At 43.8% G+C, this 19,917-nt stretch overlaps 2 protein-coding genes across 4 annotated transcripts; one reads left to right on the forward strand and one right to left on the reverse strand.

Moving 5' to 3' along the window:
- Window positions 1-533: 533 nt before the first annotated feature.
- Window positions 534-6,210, reverse strand: lgals2b (lectin, galactoside-binding, soluble, 2b). Its single transcript, XM_069166770.1, has 5 exons — window positions 6,128-6,210; window positions 3,631-3,745; window positions 2,069-2,142; window positions 1,764-1,935; window positions 534-931 (listed from the first exon to the last, which is right to left on the reverse strand). The coding sequence occupies exons 2-5, from the start codon at window positions 3,631-3,633 to the stop codon at window positions 785-787; spliced, it is 396 nt and encodes a 131-aa protein (XP_069022871.1). The 5' UTR covers window positions 3,634-3,745; window positions 6,128-6,210; the 3' UTR covers window positions 534-784.
- Window positions 5,796-19,126, forward strand: gtpbp1l (GTP binding protein 1, like). Of its 3 annotated transcripts, none has more exons than XM_069166765.1 (15): window positions 5,796-5,876; window positions 6,113-6,303; window positions 6,754-6,865; window positions 8,288-8,468; window positions 10,207-10,390; window positions 10,669-10,833; window positions 10,921-11,044; window positions 11,788-11,902; window positions 15,145-15,289; window positions 15,881-16,063; window positions 16,288-16,423; window positions 16,567-16,745; window positions 16,973-17,113; window positions 18,125-18,205; window positions 18,913-19,126. In XM_069166765.1, exons 2-15 carry the CDS (start codon window positions 6,115-6,117, stop codon window positions 19,024-19,026), a joined length of 2,049 nt encoding a protein of 682 aa, XP_069022866.1. In that variant the 5' UTR covers window positions 5,796-5,876; window positions 6,113-6,114; the 3' UTR covers window positions 19,027-19,126. The 3 variants fall into 3 exon arrangements, with proteins under 3 accessions (XP_069022866.1, XP_069022867.1, XP_069022868.1); XM_069166766.1 differs by having other exon boundaries at window positions 18,125-18,184; XM_069166767.1 differs by lacking the exon at window positions 18,125-18,205.
- Window positions 19,127-19,917: the final 791 nt, after the last annotated feature.

Below are 19,917 nucleotides of genomic sequence, written 5' to 3' on the forward strand. Positions count from 1 at the left end.
AATGTGGTGGGATCGTGTGACATTCCTCGGCCTCAGCACATGGATCTTTGAGTCCTCCTGCAAATTGTTTTTGAGAGAGTGTGCATCATCTCACCTCTGCTGTATTCTGTCCCTCCTTTTACATTAACCTATTTTCTCTTTCATGATAGTCCATTCAATGTATTGACCATATTAACACTGAAGGCTTTAATATACATTCCTTATTTACAGCTCAATTCCAAACTTTTTCAACATATTTCATTGCGGACAATTTCTACAACCGGCTGGATCCTCTCTGAACACTTACACTTAAGGTGTCTTCTGATCTGAATCAATCTTCATGTGAAATACAGTTTTCTTGTATTGATATAAGTGTGGCTTGTTTTAAATTTCTAATACATCATTTCTGTTAGGCTACATGAGTATTGTGTAGACTTAAGAACATACATCACTTCTCAGTTAAACCTTGTTAAATCACACTACCAATACACATGATGTGTTGTGTTGCATCTGTGTCAGAGTGTAAAACAATGAAGAGACAGAGACAACACTCATCTGTTTTCAGCTTTTATTAACAAACCCAGTGACTGATGTCCAGCATGCACCGTTAGATGTGCTGTGGCTCCATCTTTAGGCCATTTACTCTCATTACAATATCAGCAATCCGCATTTGTTCCCATCTCCAGTGCTATTTTTCATTACAGGAAAATATGAACAATCAGACCCGGGCTCAGGTATGTAAAACATACTATTTCAGCAACAAGCAAAAGGGAGGACAGATCAAGGGTGAATAAGAGGTCGACCTCTACTTGATCTTGATGCCGACGATCCTTGCGTCACCGCTGACATCGAAGTACTTGTACTTGACATCTCCCAGGCGGTTGGGGAAGTTCATCATGCTGCCATCAGAAAGTTTGATGTAAAACTGCTCGCTGTTGAAGTTGAGGTAAAACTGAGATGTGTGTAAATCAAAGAGAAAAAGAGAGGGAAAACAATTTATCTTCAGTTAATGCCTAACTGTTGCACAACAATAAGATATAAGGAACATGAGTAAAAAGGGTGACTGAACAGAGCGTAATCCTCCAAGAACATTAGGGTGGGGGTATCTCGCTCCATCAGTTTTATGAGCCTATAAACCCCGTCATGATTGTCTGTTGACCTAGCAGTGTTACAGCCCAGTTACCAAGCACACTTGTAAAGTCCTTATGGTGACATTATGAAATTTGAGCTCAGACCACATGACTACACTAAATACAGTACTTTTGAGAATGGTTCACAACCAACATTCTCCTCAAATACAGCTCAGCAGGTCAGTGTGTTAACTGTAATCAAGGCAGTTTTGAGCCTTCGTTGTCTAAACAGTATTAAAATCATAAGAATGCATCTCAATACTTAAAAATCTTTGTCCCTGGTGGGAGATATTTGCCAGTTGTAGGTGCTGCAGAATATGATGTAAATAAATATATAAGGTAAAATAGTCAAAGTAATGTGGCAGCACATACTGTGTTGCTACAGTTAACTTGATTGTCTAACTTTTTGGGGGGGAAATACTGAGATGTGGCGATTGCGTGTGCCATCATTCACGCTGCTGTAAAACTGGCATTATTGTGCTGTTTTTGTATTTTATAAAATAAGTGTTTTAGCATTTGCCGTTATATTGCACTTGCGCTATATGTGCAAAAGCTCTCTCTTCTTACGCTCTTCAGAAAGAACCTTTAGATGCAGAACTGATGACTATATTTCAGACTAAAGGATTTTGAGACCTCCACACTGCACCAACACACCTTGCATTCCTCCCCACATACGAAGGGGAAGACCCCGTCCCGCTGCTCGTCACCCCAGCATCCCCCAGACAGGGAGTTGCAGACGATGGTGTTGTTGTCTCCTTTAAAGTCAAAGCGAGGGTTGAAGTGCATCGCAATGTTTTCAGCGTCGTGACCGATGTTGATGGCAAAGCTGCAAAGGAGGCACAAACACAGGGATCAGAAGAGTGCAATGAAAAGTTAAGCACTACCACCTCTTGATTAAACAGAAATGATACACATCAAGGAAACATCTTTAGTTTGAATCTCTGACGAGGAGGACCTACGAGCAGCAGTCATCATTGGGCTTGATGCGGATCTTGAACTCCTGCCCCTCCTTGAATGTCATGTTCTCGACTTTCTGTAAAGGGAAACGACAAAGAGAATGATGAACTGAGGGTTAGATGGGGCTTCTTAATGGAATAAAAAAAAGTTACATTACTTTAATTCATGGTCTTATTTACACATAATAAAACTGACTTTGAGGTGGAAACAAATGAACGTCCTTATTTTCATAGAAAATCTGTAATGCTAATGCTTTTTTTAATTTTATATTAGTGCATCTAAAGTTTGGATCATTGCACCAGTCTGAAAATAGAGATGAGGTTTTGAAACATGCGGGAATAAACATGAACTATTGACTGTCATGTTCCCCCTTTCACAATAAAAAAACAAAAACAATTTTGTTCGGGAAATATTGATAATAGTACCATATCAATTTTATTCAGATGATATTTCAGTTCAGAAAATATCGACAGGGGTGTTTTGGAGCCAGATTTGTACAATGAAACCCTGTGATGTGAGAATTGATGATCAATACTGTTCTTATCGTCTCTGTTGATGATCAACCAGGGTGAGCAGAGGAGCCAAGGCTGTAAAAGTACTGAAACAGGAAGTCAATGTATTTGTTCACTGACATGTGGTCCTCCTATAGAGACAGTAAAACCATAAATAGACATCCACACAGAGACCTTCTGTTACAGAAGATCTGTACACTATAGATACCACTACCACGCCTATCACAAAATGTGGATATACGCCCATAAAACTATTACAGGAAAAAAGTAGAAAACCAGGTAAAACACCCAAAATTGATTTCAAATATTTCCTCTTCAGAAACTCTTCCTGCATTGATTTTCTACAAAGTCTGTGAACTTGAATTATTTAGGAGCGGTGTTCAAAGTCCCAGAACATTACCCGTCTTTTGTTCCGAGGACACTGTCTGATTGATAAACCTTATAACACATGCACATCACGCACAAGGGAAAGGGATTCTGGGCTTTTTACTGTGAAGTGACCAAGTTATAAACTTAGCGATTCCTTTTTTTCAAGAAGTGTTACTTGTTGAAAATTAGGACAAAGTTATTGCGTTAGAAACATGGACCATCTATTTTTCTCGCTACTTGTCGTTAGTTTTGGTCTACACATACACACCTTTATCAAATCACATGGATATGATAATATTAAAGGGATTTGTATTCCTTGATTAAAAGCATATAGGTATATGAATTACAACATCTGATGAGTCATTGTTTCTTGCTCTGCATATAATCATACCACTTCGACCTTCCTAATATTCAACCTGTACATTTTAAAATGGTTGAAGATGTTTTTGAATAGTTTTTGTGATCAGAAACTTCAACCTCCAGACAGTAAGAAAGGCTGTATGTCCCCAAAGAGATGATTTACTCATTTAAAATGTGGTACATTCAATATTTACGTTTTAAAATAGAATGTCTATAAAGTCAGCAAAAATGTATCAATGTATAGCGGACCATAACTAAGATACCAAATGGATATGGTTGAGAATGAAACAACTTCCTATGACTGAAGCTTTTACACCACTTACCATCTTGGCTGTCTTCGGTGGGTTGTTCCTGGAGTGACGAAGCTCTGCAGGCAGGTGAGGGACTTTATATAACACTGGTGACGTCAGGGGCAGGAAGTGACCAACAAGGACAGGGCTAAAAAAAATAACCAATCACACTCAGTAACTTGGTTACTTATGACAACGTTGTTCTGCAGGTTACTGAGGGCCTGATTTACTAAGAGCTCAAATAAAGGGTACAAACATCGGGACGGTGGATGAGATCCTGTAACAAACACTGATCAGCAGGTCCAGATGTTTCTGTGATGAGCTGGTGAATTAGTTTCATTCAGTGTCTCACGAGTGCTCGTGAACCTTATGAAGCTACCTGTCAATTCTGCGGGACACATTTAGGACCTGTGACAGCTCACCTTGAATAACAGGACTGGGCAGGATATCCAAGCAGCGATACGCTGGAACGACCCAGAGGCAGGACAATGCTGAGTCGTAAGACGTTTTTTAATTGCTGGTATTTCCTGGCTCCTCCTTGTTATCGGCTGTCAATCATCATTCAGTTCATTCAATAACTCAGAAATGTCATTTCTGGAGAGACTATAATGTCTTAATAATGTCTGCGTCTGTCATCTCCAAAAATGTTTCCACGGATGTAAAACCTCGTTCTCTACGTATTCTTTGGTTTCTCTGCGTCTTCTTCTCACCACAATAAGGTCATCCGTCTCTCCTGATGTACATCTGACTCATACGTTCCTTTCAGTCGCACTAAAATACACACAATCACTTCTCCTATTTCTACTTTCATGTTTAGTAAATATTGTTGCGGGTGCTAAATTGTTCTATTTGCATTTCCCCTCACAGTATTTTGCAACTTCAAGCCGAAACGCCCAATATTACATATGCATGAGGGCAAACATGCAAAATGGACAACGTGTGTTAAATTGCACATTTGAAAGACGCAATCCTCACTGCACGTTGTTAGTAAATCTGCTTGGGTATTTTTTTTTGCAGGTGGTGTGGAGTTTGCACGTAGTAAATCAGGCCCTGAGAGTTTTGTACTTTTTTTTTTTTTTTTTTTTTTTTTTTTTATAATGAAATCGATATCTACTGATCTCTATACATGTTTTTGTGAGATGTATTTATACTTGTCTAGGTGAATCCACGGCTATGTTGATGTAGCTCTATTATGTTGACAACAGAGTCTTAAGAGAGATGAGGCAGCTATTCATTACTGTTTTTCTCATTTTCTACTATAACGTTGAGCGAGTCCAGGAGCAAATATACTGTGCAGCTTGTGAGAAGAATAAATACAAATATGGAGGAAAAAAAACTATACAAATACAGTATGTTTATATAAATGCAGTGATGCAGGAATATAGAATAATGTTTGTGATTCATATATCATGTATGTACATGTAGAACTTGTGGCCATTATGTGCAAATAAGTCAAAGGCATTAAAAACAATTCAATTTAAATATTGTTTCTGTCATAGATGCAACACAAGCTACCGTCAAGATAAGTATGTTGCCATTTGGTAAATGGTCTAGACTTAGAGAATGAATGGTGCTGCATCCCTTTATAGGTAGGAAAGTAGTTTACAGTTTGCCTCTCATTGAATTCACCCATTCACACACATATTTAAACCCCACTGGCTGCAGAGCTGCCATAAGGTGCTCCCCTGCCACCACCGACAACTTGGCGTCTTGCCCAAGGACACTTTGGCATGTGAACAGAAGTAGCCTGGGATCCAACAGCCAACTCCCTCTACTGTCTGATTTATCCCTGGTCTACTACCTAGATCAGTAGATTTTATTTATAGACTTATTTTACTGACTGCGGGCTACAAACACTTACATTGCACTAAAAACGGCTTCTGGCATTTCAGCATTTTCACAACTTCAGAATACTTCACATGAAACTTGTAGTTTTTTTTTTTTTTTAAAGACTTCCTGTTGGCAGACAATAATTGGAAAATGGTTTACTTTTTTTTTTACGTCCATAATGTGCAGGTTCATTTTCGGGTTAATTATCATTGTTACGTCCCACACGTGTGAGTTGGTGTTTGTGTCTGAAAGTAGGTCAGGGTCTTCGGGTTTCACCCGAACAACACTGATGTGTGTAGTACTTCAGTGGCGGGGGAGGGGGGCGTGGCTTCTTACAGGACAGCCAATCCCCTACCTCCATTTGATTATGGGCGTGGCTTACAGGCGGCGTCCAGAAACCAACCAGAATAAACAACTCAGTTAGCTTGTCAGCTAGCTAGCAACTTCTGGTATGCCTTTTTGTTTTGTTTTTCTTCTTCTTCATAAGAAGTTTAATTATTTAATTCAACTTCACTAACCATTTAAATATACAAACGTTTGAAATTGTACTTGACATGTTAACGGATATGGCAATGTATTAAATGTCGTTCTTCCATTTCAAGTGTTGCAGGTTAGCATGAGCTAGCTTGGCTCTAAACACAACCGATCTTTACGTCTTGTCTTTTTGAAATATTCCTCCTCCCAGAAATGGCGTCGTTACCGGCGACAGAAGCGACGACGTGCCCGGGGTCAGCGCCGGCAGCAGAGCCCGTAGTGCCCGCTTGTATGTTCGCACCGGACCGGGGATGTGGCGAGGATCCGTCCGGCCGAGAGGGCTTCGAAGACGGCGAGGCTGCGAACGGAGAGTCCGCGGATTATTTAGATTTAAGCAGCAAGGTGGGCCTCGTTGGACACGGGGACGGGACGTTAGGGGACGGGACGTTAGAGGACGGGACGTTAGGGGACGTGTGTGCTTTGCTGCGTTAACCGGACGGTGACCCGACAGGAAGCTTAGTGGTGCGTGAGAGTTTCACGCAGCGTATTTTGTGCAAACGACTAGAAAGTGACACGTATGTTTGCACGTCTTGCGTTTGCAGCTGCATCCAGCTGGCAGGTTACCAGACAGGTCCTCCAGCATTACTCTGACTTTGCTCGTTGTTATCGGGGACATGATCAGCCGAAGGCGTCGGACTAAAATCAGCAGTACAAATGTTCATTGACTCAGTAACCTTTTAAAACGTGGATTACTCGTTGTGACTTTTAGACACTTACAACCCCACAGTGTCTGCTGTCTTTGACCTTTCCACGTCTGTCCCTGATGTCTCTTCGCCTGTCTTCGCCTTTCAGCTGGCCCTTGTGAGTCCCACCGGGGAGCAGTATGATTCATTACTACGACATTTGAGGGAGCGGATAGATGAGGGCTGCGGAGAGACGATCTACGTGGTCGGGTTGGGCTCAGGTAAGAGCAGATAACTCTGGAACAACTGAAAAGATGAGCTGGAGCTGTCGGTGAGCCATCAAAAACAGAACATCTGAAATATCAACCACTTTATACGTGACGAAAACACAACGTTTTAGACATTTTAAAAAGAAACACGAGCTACTTTTTTATTTTATAATAATAATAATGAAAAAAACAAACTTGCATGGACCTTTGATCTCAACTCTACACTTTAGTCTTTTGACAAATCGAAGAATTTGAAAAATCTCCTGTACGCAACTTGAAAAATGTGTCTGATTGAATCGTGGGTTTGGTGAAGTCGGTGAACACATCCCACACATGGCACCGAAGACGAAATGCTGTCGCAGAGTAAAGTGAAATATCTGCTGCCGTGGTGTGGAAAGCCAGTTCTTATTTTCTACTTTATTGCATCTGGCTGCTGGAAAATATCGTCTGTACCCCTTTACTAACCAAAACCAGTATAACATTTACACAGCTATGGTCAAAGACTGTGGCAGATATCATTTCTTATACGTATAATTTGTTTGGGAAAGTGTTTTTTTTTTTTTTTTTTAGTACATCCAAGTAAAAGTGAAGCCACCATAGTGTCGTAGCAGAGCTGTGACTCCTGTCAGCTGCGCCTCCCGGTCAGCTGCTTCCATTTGTTTTCATCCATTCATCGTCTGCTGCTCCACGCAGCGCAAACACCACAGCCTTTGTTGGCAACCAGTTATTTTTTTGCGTGTTACAGCAACATGTCCGACCCATGTGGCCTTCTGGGAGGTGTGTGTGTGTGTGTGTGTGTGTGTGTGTGTGTGTGTGTGTGTGTGAGACGAGCAGCTGAGTCGCCCACTGACCCGACTGGCGCTTTCCGTTCCTCAGTCTCGTACAACTAGACTTCGTGACAAGTCAGATGGAGGGTTTTTGTGGTGTTTCTAATGAACCACTGAAAAAAAAAGATACCCACAGTGTGTTGTGTGGTTTCTTTATGAATTCATAGTTATCTCAAGCTATTTCTTCATGTGTTCTGAAAAGATTTGACCATCCTGCTCTTCTCAGACTTTGTCTGAAGCTAACTGTTGTGAGTTATTATGGTCGCAGTAATTCCCCTCTCACACCTGTCTTTCCTATAAACCACCTGTTTTTCTTTCTGTCTCTTTCTTCTCCAGAGTAGGGCTTCCAGTGTGGTAGTTTTCCTCCCAGTCACCACCCTGTTATATTGTATGTTAGCAGCATTCCTGTATTGGACATTGATCAGTGAAGTTAGTTCCATTTCCAGGGTCTTTACTTCAGCTCTGACATGCTGGGAACATACGTTTATTGTCCTGAAAGGCTCGTTTGGTAAAAGCACACATTAAATAGAAGATATGTGCCGTTACATTCGTTGGTCTCTGTCCTGGACCAGATTAACTCGGTCCTTCCTTGCTTTCCTGGGTGTAGATGGGGGTGACTATGGTCTGGATGAGAAGGACATGGAGGCGTCGGTTGCCACGGTGCAGTCGCTGTGCGAACAGATTGAGGCTGATCTAATCCTGCTGAGAGAAAGGACAGACGCTGGTGGAAATATTCGGGACTACCTCATCCGTCGACGCGTTGGCGAGCAGGATTTCCTGGAAGTCAGGTAAAAATATTAACCTTCCTCATCTGTTAATGTTTAAGTGTCCATGAGCACGAGGCTTAAAGGGTCGAGCTCTCCTCAAACGCCATGTTGGAACCTGAATGTGTTTGTAGCTGTTGTTATGTCTGTCTGGGTCAGACGGCTATAAAAATGGCTGGTCGTCCATCTGACAAGCACTTCGAAAAAAGTACACGAGCAGCTTTAAAGTTTTTATTTTTCTAAGTGCCTTTGTGATAACAGGTTGTTCCCAACGGCAGATATCTTTGACATTGCTCTGGAAGTGCTGGGTACCAGGTTTTGATTCCAAATTACTTCAGTACTATTTAGGATCAAAACATGCCTGTTCATTTGGTGGCACATTTCGATACCCACGTCCCACGCCCAGATCAACACAGCTCTGTTCTGTAACTCATAACTTTTTCCACAGTAGTAAATCTCAGCAGTGTCAGCCTCTACTCAGGTCGTACATCTCATTTTAGAAGGCCCTATTTCGGTCTTTTCAAACTAGTTTTATGCCCACATACCTGTTGGAGAGGCGTGCGCCGCAGTGATTTCAGGCTTCTCGGTGTGCAAGCTGGCGACCATCTACTGATAGTATACGAGGTGTTCAGGGGAATGCTGTAACTTGTAACATCCGCCAATAACTTGCATGTGAGGTGTTTCTGTTGATTGTAGCTACAAAAAAAAAAGCCACCTGGGTTACAGTCTGCCTTCTAAACTGTATGAAGACTAAAGATTCCCACCATGAATGTACTGTAAATTTGTTTTTGTTAAAATGCGTTTCTTTTAGGTTTTGGTATAAAAAGAACATCATTCAGGAACAGATACCAAAGTCAAGGTTTCACCACCAGGATCAGACGTTTTTGTAACGATACGCAGCCCTTTTCTCAGCTGTTTTCAGTTTGTTCTGATGTCGACTGGATCGAAGCATGAATGAATCCAGTCTGGACGGTTTGTTTCAGCTGCTCTTTACTGCAGGAGTTTTGTTGCTCTGCCTTCCACTTTAAAATACTCTAAAGGTGCTCTGTTGAAGTCAAGTCAGGAGACATGCTTGTCCAGGTGAAGATGTTTACTTTTTGCCTGCTTTAAAAACTCTTGCGTGCTTGTTGGAGGATGTTTAAAAACATGTTGGAAAACTTCCTCTCCTGCCGAGCTCTGACGCTCCAAATATTCTGCACCAAATAGTTTTGCATGTCCATGATCACTGTGTGGCTGACATGTGGACATGAAACTGTAGCAGTGATGAAATGACACGTAACCGATGGTTACATATATTCCCTTCAAGGCATGTTAAAGCAGATAATCCAAATATCTCTATAATGGTGGAACAATTGAAAAGCAAAAGAAGGACCTGTTTGTGACAGCGACAGATTGTGATTTATTACAGCACAGACACTGGTTGGAGCTGACTCTGCTGCTGGCGATATTTATTTCATTTGAACACATCTTTTCCATCTGAGTGTGTGTGTGTGGTATTTGGATGTTGTTTATGTTAGATTGGATTTAGAGAGTTGAAAGTTATTTCTTCCCGAATGCTATTTACTTTATTCTTCATTTTGGTTGCGCTGAGGATATATGTGTATTTACAGCAACACCCTGTTACAGTCAATAAACAAGGTGGAGGCTCAATTAAAGGTCCACAGGCAGGAGAGGATTCGTCTTGTATTTATGATTAATATCTGCGTACGTTCCTCGGTACTGGAACCTGAACTTCTCCCTCTTCACGCTTCGCTGCCTCCAGAGTGGCCGTCGTCGGGAACGTGGACGCCGGGAAGAGCACCCTGCTGGGAGTGTTGACCCACGGAGAGCTGGACAACGGCAGAGGCTTCGCTCGCCAGAAGCTCTTCAGACACAAACACGAGATGGAGAGTGGCAGGACGAGCAGTGTGGGCAATGATATCCTGGGCTTTGACCAGGAAGGACAGGTGAGCATCTGGCTTTTCAGAATGGGCAGAGCAAGGGCAGAATTAAGAAAAGGAACATTGCTTACAAATATCCTTTTGAAGATCACGGCCATTTGACGGCATGCATTTCTCTTGCTGAAATGTCCCCTCGGTTTATTTTTTAGGATAGATAAATTGGAATTAGTCGCATAATATGTTTAAATACACGTTTTTTTTAATTAATTTTTTTATGACTCTAACTTGGTTTTCATTTCTCTCAGATATTCTGGCAGTGAGATTCTCCTCTCTCATTTCTTTAGGTGGTGAACAAACCCGACAGCCACGGCGGAGGTCTAGACTGGACCAAGATCTGCGAGAAGTCCTCGAAGGTCATCACCTTTATTGACCTGGCTGGCCACGAGAAGTACCTCAAGACGACCGTCTTTGGCATGACGGGACACCTGCCCGACTTCTGCATGCTGATGGTGAGAGGACAGGAAAGTGTGTGTGTGGATGTGTTGCTGTCAACATTTCCCGTTTTAACTTCCAGCGCTCCTCGTCTCTCCTCTCAGGTCGGCAGTAACGCCGGCATCGTCGGCATGACCAAAGAGCATCTGGGTCTGGCACTGGCCCTGAACGTACCCGTGTTTGTTGTGGTTACTAAGATAGACATGTGTCCAGCCAACATCCTGCAAGGTAAACACCCGGACTTCTTCTGTAGAACTGAATTAACCAGCTGGACATGTTTAGTAACTTGGCTCCACAAGTTATTGTTGAAGTTCACACGGTTATCAGTGAAAATAACATCTCGCATTAGAAGTTCAGCATAATTAACATCCCCACAACAATGATGACACAACAACAAAGCCGCACCACACACAGCACTTTGTTGTTAAGGACTGTTTGTAGACATTAATTATTTCTATATGCTGCTTGGCTCCACTTTAATGATGTTAAAGTGGAGGTTATGAAACTCAGCACTTAAAAAAAAAAAAAAAAAGCCTCTCTGGGGGAAATAAATTATACCACCTAAACTACTGGAAGGGTTTTAATGGGAAGCAAAAGGAGAAAAAGTTGAGTTTGCATAAACAGCAAACCAATGAAACACCAACTAGAAAATGCAAAAATGGGTGATTTAAGAAAACGGGGAGTCTCTTTCCTATAATTTGATGAAATGTTTTAAAAACACGGGATGGGAGGTCTAGAAATAAAGGACTTCTCTCTCTCTAAAAAAAAAAAAGGGCAGTTTCTTTCTCCGGCTTCCTCTTCCAATATGCAGTTCTTAAGTTCAAGTCATTACGCAGCTCGCACGTCCTTTATTTTCAGTCTGTTCCAGTGTTCGGTTTGTTGTTTTGGTTGTAAAAAAAAAAAAAAAAGCTCTCATGTTGTGTTTTTTTTTTTTTTTTTTTTTTTTTGGGTTCGTCTGTGTTTACCTGCAGAAACACTCAAATTATTACAAAGGTTATTAAAGTCACCAGGCTGCAGGAAAATCCCAGTGCTGGTGCAGAACAAGGATGATGTCATCGTCACAGCCTCCAACTTCAGCTCTGAGAGGTAAGACCAAAGAAGAGGAGACTGAAAATGAAAGTGACAAAGACTCTGATAAGAATATATCATGTTCTCTTGAAGAACTTGTGTGAATTTGGCTGAACAAGTTGGCAAAACAGGAATATACAAATAAAAAAATGCTCTCAAATTTAACCAAAAAGTCGCCTGTCTTTTGGTTTAGTTCATGTCGATCTATCAGACCTAATAATTCAAGTTTTTTTTTGCCAAAAAGACCAGCCTCTACATTGTCTGTCTTTAGATTTCAACGTTGCAGGATGACTGTGTTCTCTGCTGATCATTTGTTCAGATCCTCTGGAAGATTTAATCTTTTCTACCCATATTCACCACAATATGAGGTGCGATTCAGAAGTTCAGAGACTGTCCGTGTGAAGCCGCTGCACCACATAACTACACGGAGGGAGCAGAGGGAAGCAACATCCTTCTGAGTAGTTCAGGTTCTGCTGCTTGATCAACATCAGCGTCTGAGTTACATACGTGTCATTCACCACCGGTACGTGCACATTTTACGATTTTACCAAAGACTCGAGAAATCGGCAAACGGAAACCCTCGAAATGCTTCTGAAAGCCGGCGGTAACAAATCAAAGAGCCTCGTGGTGTGTTTGGACAGAATGTGATCTGCTCAACTTTCAGGTCCGTGTTGAAATCGCTGAATGCGCACGTATCACTGGTCGCGAGCATGTGTGTACCACGGGTGCTGAATGTGAGGACATGCTTCCACCTGCTCCGCATCACAGGAACACAACAGGAACACAACAAGAACACAACAAGAACACGACAGGAACACAACAGGAACACAACAGGAACACGACAGGAACACGCCAAGAACACGACAGGAACACAACAGGAACACGACAAGAACACGACAGGAACACAACAGAAACACAACAGAACATGACAGGAACACAACAAGAACACAACAAGAACACGACAGGAACACAACAGAAACACAACAGGAACACGACAGGAACACGACAGGAACACAACAGGAACACAACAGGAACACGACAGGAACACAACAGGAACACAACAAGAACACAACAAGAACACGACAGGAACACAACAGGAACACAACAGGAACACAACAAGAACACAACAAGAACACGACAGGAACACAACAGGAACACAACAGGAACACGACAGGAACACGACAGGAACACAACAGGAACACAACAGGAACACGACAGGAACATGACAGGAACACAACAAGAACACGACAAGAACACGACAGGAACACAACAGAAACACAACAGAACATGACAGGAACACAACAAGAACACAACAAGAACACGACAGGAACACAACAGAAACACAACAGAACATGACAGGAACACAACAAGAACACAACAAGAACACGACAGGAACACAACAAGAACACGACAGGAACACGACAGGAACACGACAAGAACACGACAGGAACACGACAGGAACATGACAAGAACACGACAGGAACACGACAGGAACACAACAGAACATGACAAGAACACGACAGGAACACAACAGGAACACAACAGAACATGACAGGAACACAACAAGAACACAACAAGAACACGACAGGAACACAACAAGAACACGACAGGAACACGACAGGAACACGACAAGAACACGACAGGAACACGACAGGAACACGACAGGAACATGACAGGAACATGACAAGAACACGACAGGAACACGACAGGAACACAACAGAACATGACAAGAACACGACAGGAACACAACAGGAACACAACAGAACATGACAGGAACACAACAGAACATGACAGGAACACAACAAGAACACAACAAGAACACAACAAGAACACGACAGGAACACAACAAGAACACAACAGGAACACGACAGGAACACGACAAGAACACAACAGGAACACAACAAGAACACAACAGGAACACAACAGAACACGACAGGAACACAACAGAACACGACAGGAACACGACAAGAACACAACAAGAACACGACAGGAACACGACAGGAACACAACAAGAACACAACAGGAACACGACAGGAACACAACAAGAACACGACAGGAACACGACAGGAACACAACAGAACATGACAAGAACACGACAGGAACACAACAGAACACGACAGGAACATGACAAGAACACGACAGGAACACGACAGGAACACAACAGAACATGACAAGAACACGACAGGAACACAACAGGAACACAACAGAACATGACAGGAACACAACAGAACATGACAGGAACACAACAAGAACACAACAAGAACACAACAAGAACACGACAGGAACACGACAGGAACACAACAAGAACACAACAGGAACACGACAGGAACACGACAAGAACACAACAGGAACACAACAAGAACACAACAGGAACACAACAGAACACGACAGGAACACAACAGAACACGACAGGAACACGACAAGAACACAACAGGAACACAACAGAACACGACAGGAACACGACAAGAACACAACAGGAACACAACAAGAACACAACAGGAACACAACAGAACACGACAGGAACACAGCAGAACACGACAGGAACACAGCAGAACACGACAGGAACCGTCTCAGGACGTCCCGGTCGCGCCTCATATTCCAGACATTCCATTCAATTCAATTCAATTTTATTTATTTTGCGCCAAATCACAACAGAGATTATTTCATGGCACTTAAGACATTAAAGTCCTTACAGTGGAACTTTACAATATTCTACAGAGAAACCCAACAATTCAACAATTCCCACATAAGCTAGGAGGGAAAAAGTCCTCTCTGCACATCAGTGCACCAACTTCATCCGTGCCGGCCGGCTCAGAAGCTGGTGTTCCTCACGCTGATGTCATCTTTCTCACCTGCTGTCCTCTACAGCGTATCACATCACCATGTCAGTTTAATGGAAAAAGCAGCCCGTATTCGATGATATTAAAGATCGACCCTTTTGGGATTTTGAATACCGTATATCTTGACTCTATCAAACCGTCTCAGTCGGATTTGTATTTTAGGCTAATAAGAAAGATGCTTCTCGGCCACATCTACATTTCCCCTCCTGCGTCCAGGGTTAAGTCTCTCTGTAAATATTCATGTGCTGGTTTAACAATCCCTTTAGGGAATCTGCCATCCCACCCACTGGGAGCGCAGATGTTTTTTTTGTGTAAATAGCAGCATCCCTGATGCTTTAAACAGCTTAGACGTGTTGCTGAAGCCCATCTGAGCAAAACAGTAGTTTGGCGTGAAGCAGTTGACTTGTTCCCTCTCTCCAGGATGTGTCCAATCTTCCAGATCTCAAATGTGACCGGAGAGAACATGGACCTGCTGAAGATGTTCTTGAACCTCCTCTCGTCTCGGACCACCTTCAGCAATGACGAGCCGGCAGAGTTTCAGATCGACGACACGTACTCGGTACCGGTAAGAGAAGCGGAAGGCGCGCTCAGCCGAACACCCCGACATCTTTCATCTTTCTCCTTTAGCATTTTCACACATGACAGCAGCAACCAACGGGGGCAAACTGGACCAAAGGACATGTTCCGGGTCCAGATGTTAACGTCGAGGAGAGACGATAGCAGTTTGAGTCCCTCATGTTGCGTGTTAATGCAAATGTCCGTGTGAAAATGTGAAAGGCTGAAGTGAGCGCGTGTCAGAGATCTGTGTTTATACGTGTGGATGTAATGAAATAACACGAAGCTGTCGCTGCTTCAAACAACAGCAGAATATAAAAACAAGGACATTCTGGACGTTTCCTCAACACGTAGTACTCAAACCAGGCAGAGTTCACACAGTCCTACTTTCTGGATATGAAAAGAAGAGCGTGGATGTTGTGGGGGAATTCACGATCGGGTGTGAACTTCTACGTAGCTTCAACTATTTACATTTGCACTGCGGAAAATATAATAGTGTAGAAAAGTTGACTGTGAAGACGACTGTTAAAGTCGGACGGAGACGGTCTCTGCAGACAACCAGAGCCCCGAACATGACGTCCTGCTGATCCTCTCTCGGCAGGGTGTGGGCACGGTCGTTTCAGGCACTACATTACGCGGAGTGATACGACTCAACGACACGCTGCTCTTAGGCCCGGACCCGCTCGGCATCTTCATCACCATCGCCGTCAAGTCCATCCACCGCAAGAGGATGCCGGTCAAAGAGGTCCGCGGTGGACAGACGGCGTCCTTCGCCCTCAAAAAGGTCTGTAGGGAAACCGTTTGAAAAACGACTGAAAAGGATAATTATTCAGAAACTTTCGGATGCATTACGCATATGAATTAGTTCCCTAACTTTATAATCAGTTTTACAATGCATCCAAATCCCCACGAGTGGGAGAAGGTAGTGTTCTGGCTCTAACTCTGTTTTGTCTTCACCACATCCTGAGCTTCATTTCTTTACCTGCCACTTCCTGTCCACCGTCTCAGATCAAACGCTCATCCATAAGGAAAGGAATGGTGATGGTGTCCCCCAAGCTGATGCCGCATGCCACCTGGGAATTTGAGGCTGAGATTTTGGTGCTGCACCACCCGACCACGATATCCCCAAGATACCAGGCCATGGGTTAGTGAAGACAGTCACATGTGCTCCAGTGTCTTGTTTCACGTCTTTGTTTGGAGCGGTTACACGGGACTTTCCAAACACGACCTGGTCACCTTTCACTCGCCCGCTAACGTAACTGGCTCGGTGTTTCTTCGTTTCCTTAGTGCATTGCGGCAGCATCAGGCAGACGGCCACAATCCTGACGATGAACAAAGACTGCCTGAGGACGGGGGACAAGGCCTGCGTCCACTTTCGCTTCATCAAGACCCCCGAGTACCTGCACTGCGACCAGAAGCTGGTGTTCAGGGAAGGACGTACCAAAGCCGTAGGCTCCATCTCCAAGGTACCGAGGCTTCGGTTGAAAGTGAAAACCCGCCGGCGCGGTTGAGCGTCATGTTGATGCGGGTGGAACCGACGACAACTTTAATCACTACCTCTACCACCCACTTTCAAAAAAAAGTGTGATGCAATGTAAAATATATAGCCCCAATTCAAAAAAAAGTTTGGATGCTGTGTAAAATGTAAATAAAAAGAGAATGCAATAATTTGAAAATCACATAAAACTTCCAGCTTCTCCAGTCGGTGAACACGCAGGCAGCGAAGGCCCAGCAGTCCAAGGCTCAGGCCGGTAAGAAGACTTACGCCGCAGCGGCCGGCGAGGAGGCCGGACCGACAGCGCGGCCGTCCAGTCCGACCGCAGCGCAGCTACCGGTGAGTGAAACGCTGCTCGGGGAACTTTCACAATTAGTCAGTTTGAAGGAAAACAAACCAAACCCGATGAAGTTCTCCACTTTCTGGCGCGAAGGTTTTTACGGAGAGTCCGACAGATGCTGTCTTTCTGCGGCTGAGGCCGATACCGACGTTAGGGAGTACAACAACAACAACAAAACATCCAATATCAATGCATTGTCCCATATTTTTGAAGTATAATGTGTATATACAGTATATACAACACACATCTTCTGCAATGAGGCCTCCAAATGTGTTTTTTTTTTTTTTTTTTTCAACGCTTTTGGCACTTGAGATAATATATGTTTTACTTTATTGTCCCCACTGACATCATCGCACTGAAACGGTAAACCCGAATGGGAATTGAATCATTATAAATGACAATAGAAAACAGTTTCTAATTTACCACAAGCATCTTGTTTACATTATGTTCTGCAAAAAAAAACCAAAACGTTTCCATATCAACCAACACGCACACCAACACCGCTGATATCCACCGATATATCGGTCACGCTCTAGTTTCATGTGTCCAATATTATACGTAACTTTAATATGACGACTGGAAAAAATATATCTGAAAAGACATATTATTGAAAGTGATGCACTTTTGCTGCACTTAAGGTCCTTTTTAATAAAAACCCTCGTTGAACTGTGTGTTTGAAGTGAACGTAGAAGTCGCTTCTTTGTCTTCCTGCTTTCGGCTGTCTTTTGTTCCGCCAGTTAAATTCTGTCTTTGTCTCCTTTTCCTCCCCGTTGTGTTCCATCCGTTAATCCTGCACTGACAACACGATTTGTTCCAAACTACCTTTCATTTGCCTTCATGTCCGCATCAACCCGCATCGTTCGCCCTCCTCGCCGCTTCCTCTGCTTCTGTTAACCCTTCACTTCCCCGCTGTCGTCTCGTCTCGTGTCCTCCCTCCCTGTCGCCTCGTCTCGTGTCCTCCCTCCCTGTCGCCTCGTCTCGTGTCCTCCCTCCCTGTCATGCTGCGTCAGACAGCGGCAGAGGAGGAGGAGGAGGCGTCTCCGTGCAAAGACGGCGGCAAAGAAAACAAGGTAACGACGTTTCTGCAGACGGTGAGAGTCACGACGGCGTCTCCTCCAGCCTGGATGTTGTTTTGTTGTTCTGTTGTTCTGTTGTTTTGCGAGCATGCAGCACGCTCCCCGCTTTCTATTCCTGAAGTCACAGCGTCGCACCTGGAAGCTGCAATCACAGTTTGACTGCTGGTCACTGAGCAGCTTCTTCGAACCAAGCAGGTGGTTCATTGCTGCGTGCTGAACTGGACCTCAGTGGGTTTTTGGAATCAGAAAGGGTTTAACATTTAAAGCAAACACAATAACAGTTTGTTTATTTCTGATTGTGCTGTAAATATTTACAATATGAATTTAAAATCCTTCTATTTAGAACGCATTTTGGACTCTTCCTCAGTGAATGGACTAATTTAAAAAGTTAACGTGTTGATTTGAAAAAAAAAAAAGATGAATTCATTATTGTAATTGTAGGAATAAATAATAAATAGTTTTGGGGTTTTAACCACCTGCACTAAATATACTCGGTGTAAAACAGCAACTCTCCCCGTTTTCATTTCCTTCCTTCCCCTCCGAGACACTCGGACCTCGTCTTAACCCTTTCAGTCGAAGGCACGGATGAGGAACCCGTCCCCCTTCCTCAGAAATGCACCACACATCTGAACCGCTGCGGACCGACCGGCTCTCGCCGAAGTCCTCACTTTAATTGCGCCCCGATTTCATGGCTCACCGCGGTGTCGGTGTCTTGTCTGCAGCTCAAGTCGGGAGGCGGGGGACGCCGGAGAGGAGGTCAGAGGCATCGAGGGAAAGGCCTGAGCGCTGCAGCCATCTCCACAGCCGTGCCGGCAGGAGCAGCGGGCACCGCCTGAAAGCAACTTTACGTTTCTCGTCAGAACACGTCGTCTCTTTACAGGGAGCCGAAGTGACCGTATGACCCTCCGCTGGTCGCCTACCAAGACTGACCCCCCCCCCCCCCCCCCCCCCCCCCCCCCCCACACACACACACACACTTCATAGAAAATGATTAGAAATCAAGAGAGTGAATTATTTTTCCCAAGAAATCAGTTGAATGTTTTTGGTGGAATTACTTGCAGGCTGCTGAAGATGATTCTGAAGTTTTATTTGGTTTGAGGTTTACTACGTTAACAATTTGTCAGTTCTATTATATTCAGCTTTCTATTTTGATCCAAACGTTTGGGGGTGGTTACCTTGTTTGTAGTTGATCAGAACATCCAGCAGAGGGATCGGTCACACCCCCCCCCCCCCCCCCCCCCCCCCCCCCCCCCCCCCCCCGCTGTCTCCAACCACAGCAGGTTTTTTTTTTTGTCCGTTTCTCAACTTCCTTTTCCTCATCCTCCATCACGTGTTCTCGTCCTCCTCCTCCCACCTGACTGCTGTGAACGCACCTTTCAGATGGCGCCGGGGTCGGAGTCCGCCGCGGCCACATCTGTCACACGATGAGGGAGATCATTTGTTAAAAAGGAGCTTCTTGTTTTTGAAAATGGCAGTTGAATATAAATTTGCATTTGAGATGTGTTGAACTGAAAGGGAACTGATACCAAACTCAAGGGCTGTAAGTCTCCCCACGAAAGCGTGGATGAGATGTAGCTGGTGTGTTAGTTGATGCTCCCGCTGCTTTGGCTGGCAGCTACAGTTGTTCCACCTGCTGGGGATCTGTTTTGTACCGTAGAGATGTTGAAGATGTAATTATGTGGCCATTTAACAGAAATGTTTTTCTCTTGCCCTGAAATTGTAGCCAC

Source organism: Embiotoca jacksoni, unplaced genomic scaffold (genome assembly GCF_022577435.1).
Source record: "Embiotoca jacksoni isolate LCO1_2020_lvr unplaced genomic scaffold, fEmbJac1.0.p SCAF_4, whole genome shotgun sequence".
NCBI lineage: Eukaryota > Metazoa > Chordata > Actinopteri > Embiotocidae > Embiotoca > Embiotoca jacksoni.

What these genes read in the sequence shown, in the direction of transcription:
- gtpbp1l (XM_069166765.1), top strand. Translation starts at nt 6,115, where the DNA reads ATGGCGTCGTTACCGGCGACAGAAGCGACGACGTGCCCGGGGTCAGCG. An exon ending in ATTTAGATTTAAGCAGCAAG is followed by an intron (nt 6,304 to 6,753) that starts GTGGGCCTCGTT and finishes TTCGCCTTTCAG; the next exon opens with CTGGCCCTTGTGAGTCCCAC. An exon ending in CGTGGTCGGGTTGGGCTCAG is followed by an intron (nt 6,866 to 8,287) that starts GTAAGAGCAGAT and finishes TCCTGGGTGTAG; the next exon opens with ATGGGGGTGACTATGGTCTG.
- lgals2b (XM_069166770.1), bottom strand. An exon ending in CCCAATGATGACTGCTGCTC is followed by an intron (nt 1,936 to 2,068) that starts GTAGGTCCTCCT and finishes CCTCCTTTGCAG; the next exon opens with CTTTGCCATCAACATCGGTC. An exon ending in TATGTGGGGAGGAATGCAAG is followed by an intron (nt 932 to 1,763) that starts GTGTGTTGGTGC and finishes CACACATCTCAG; the next exon opens with TTTTACCTCAACTTCAACAG.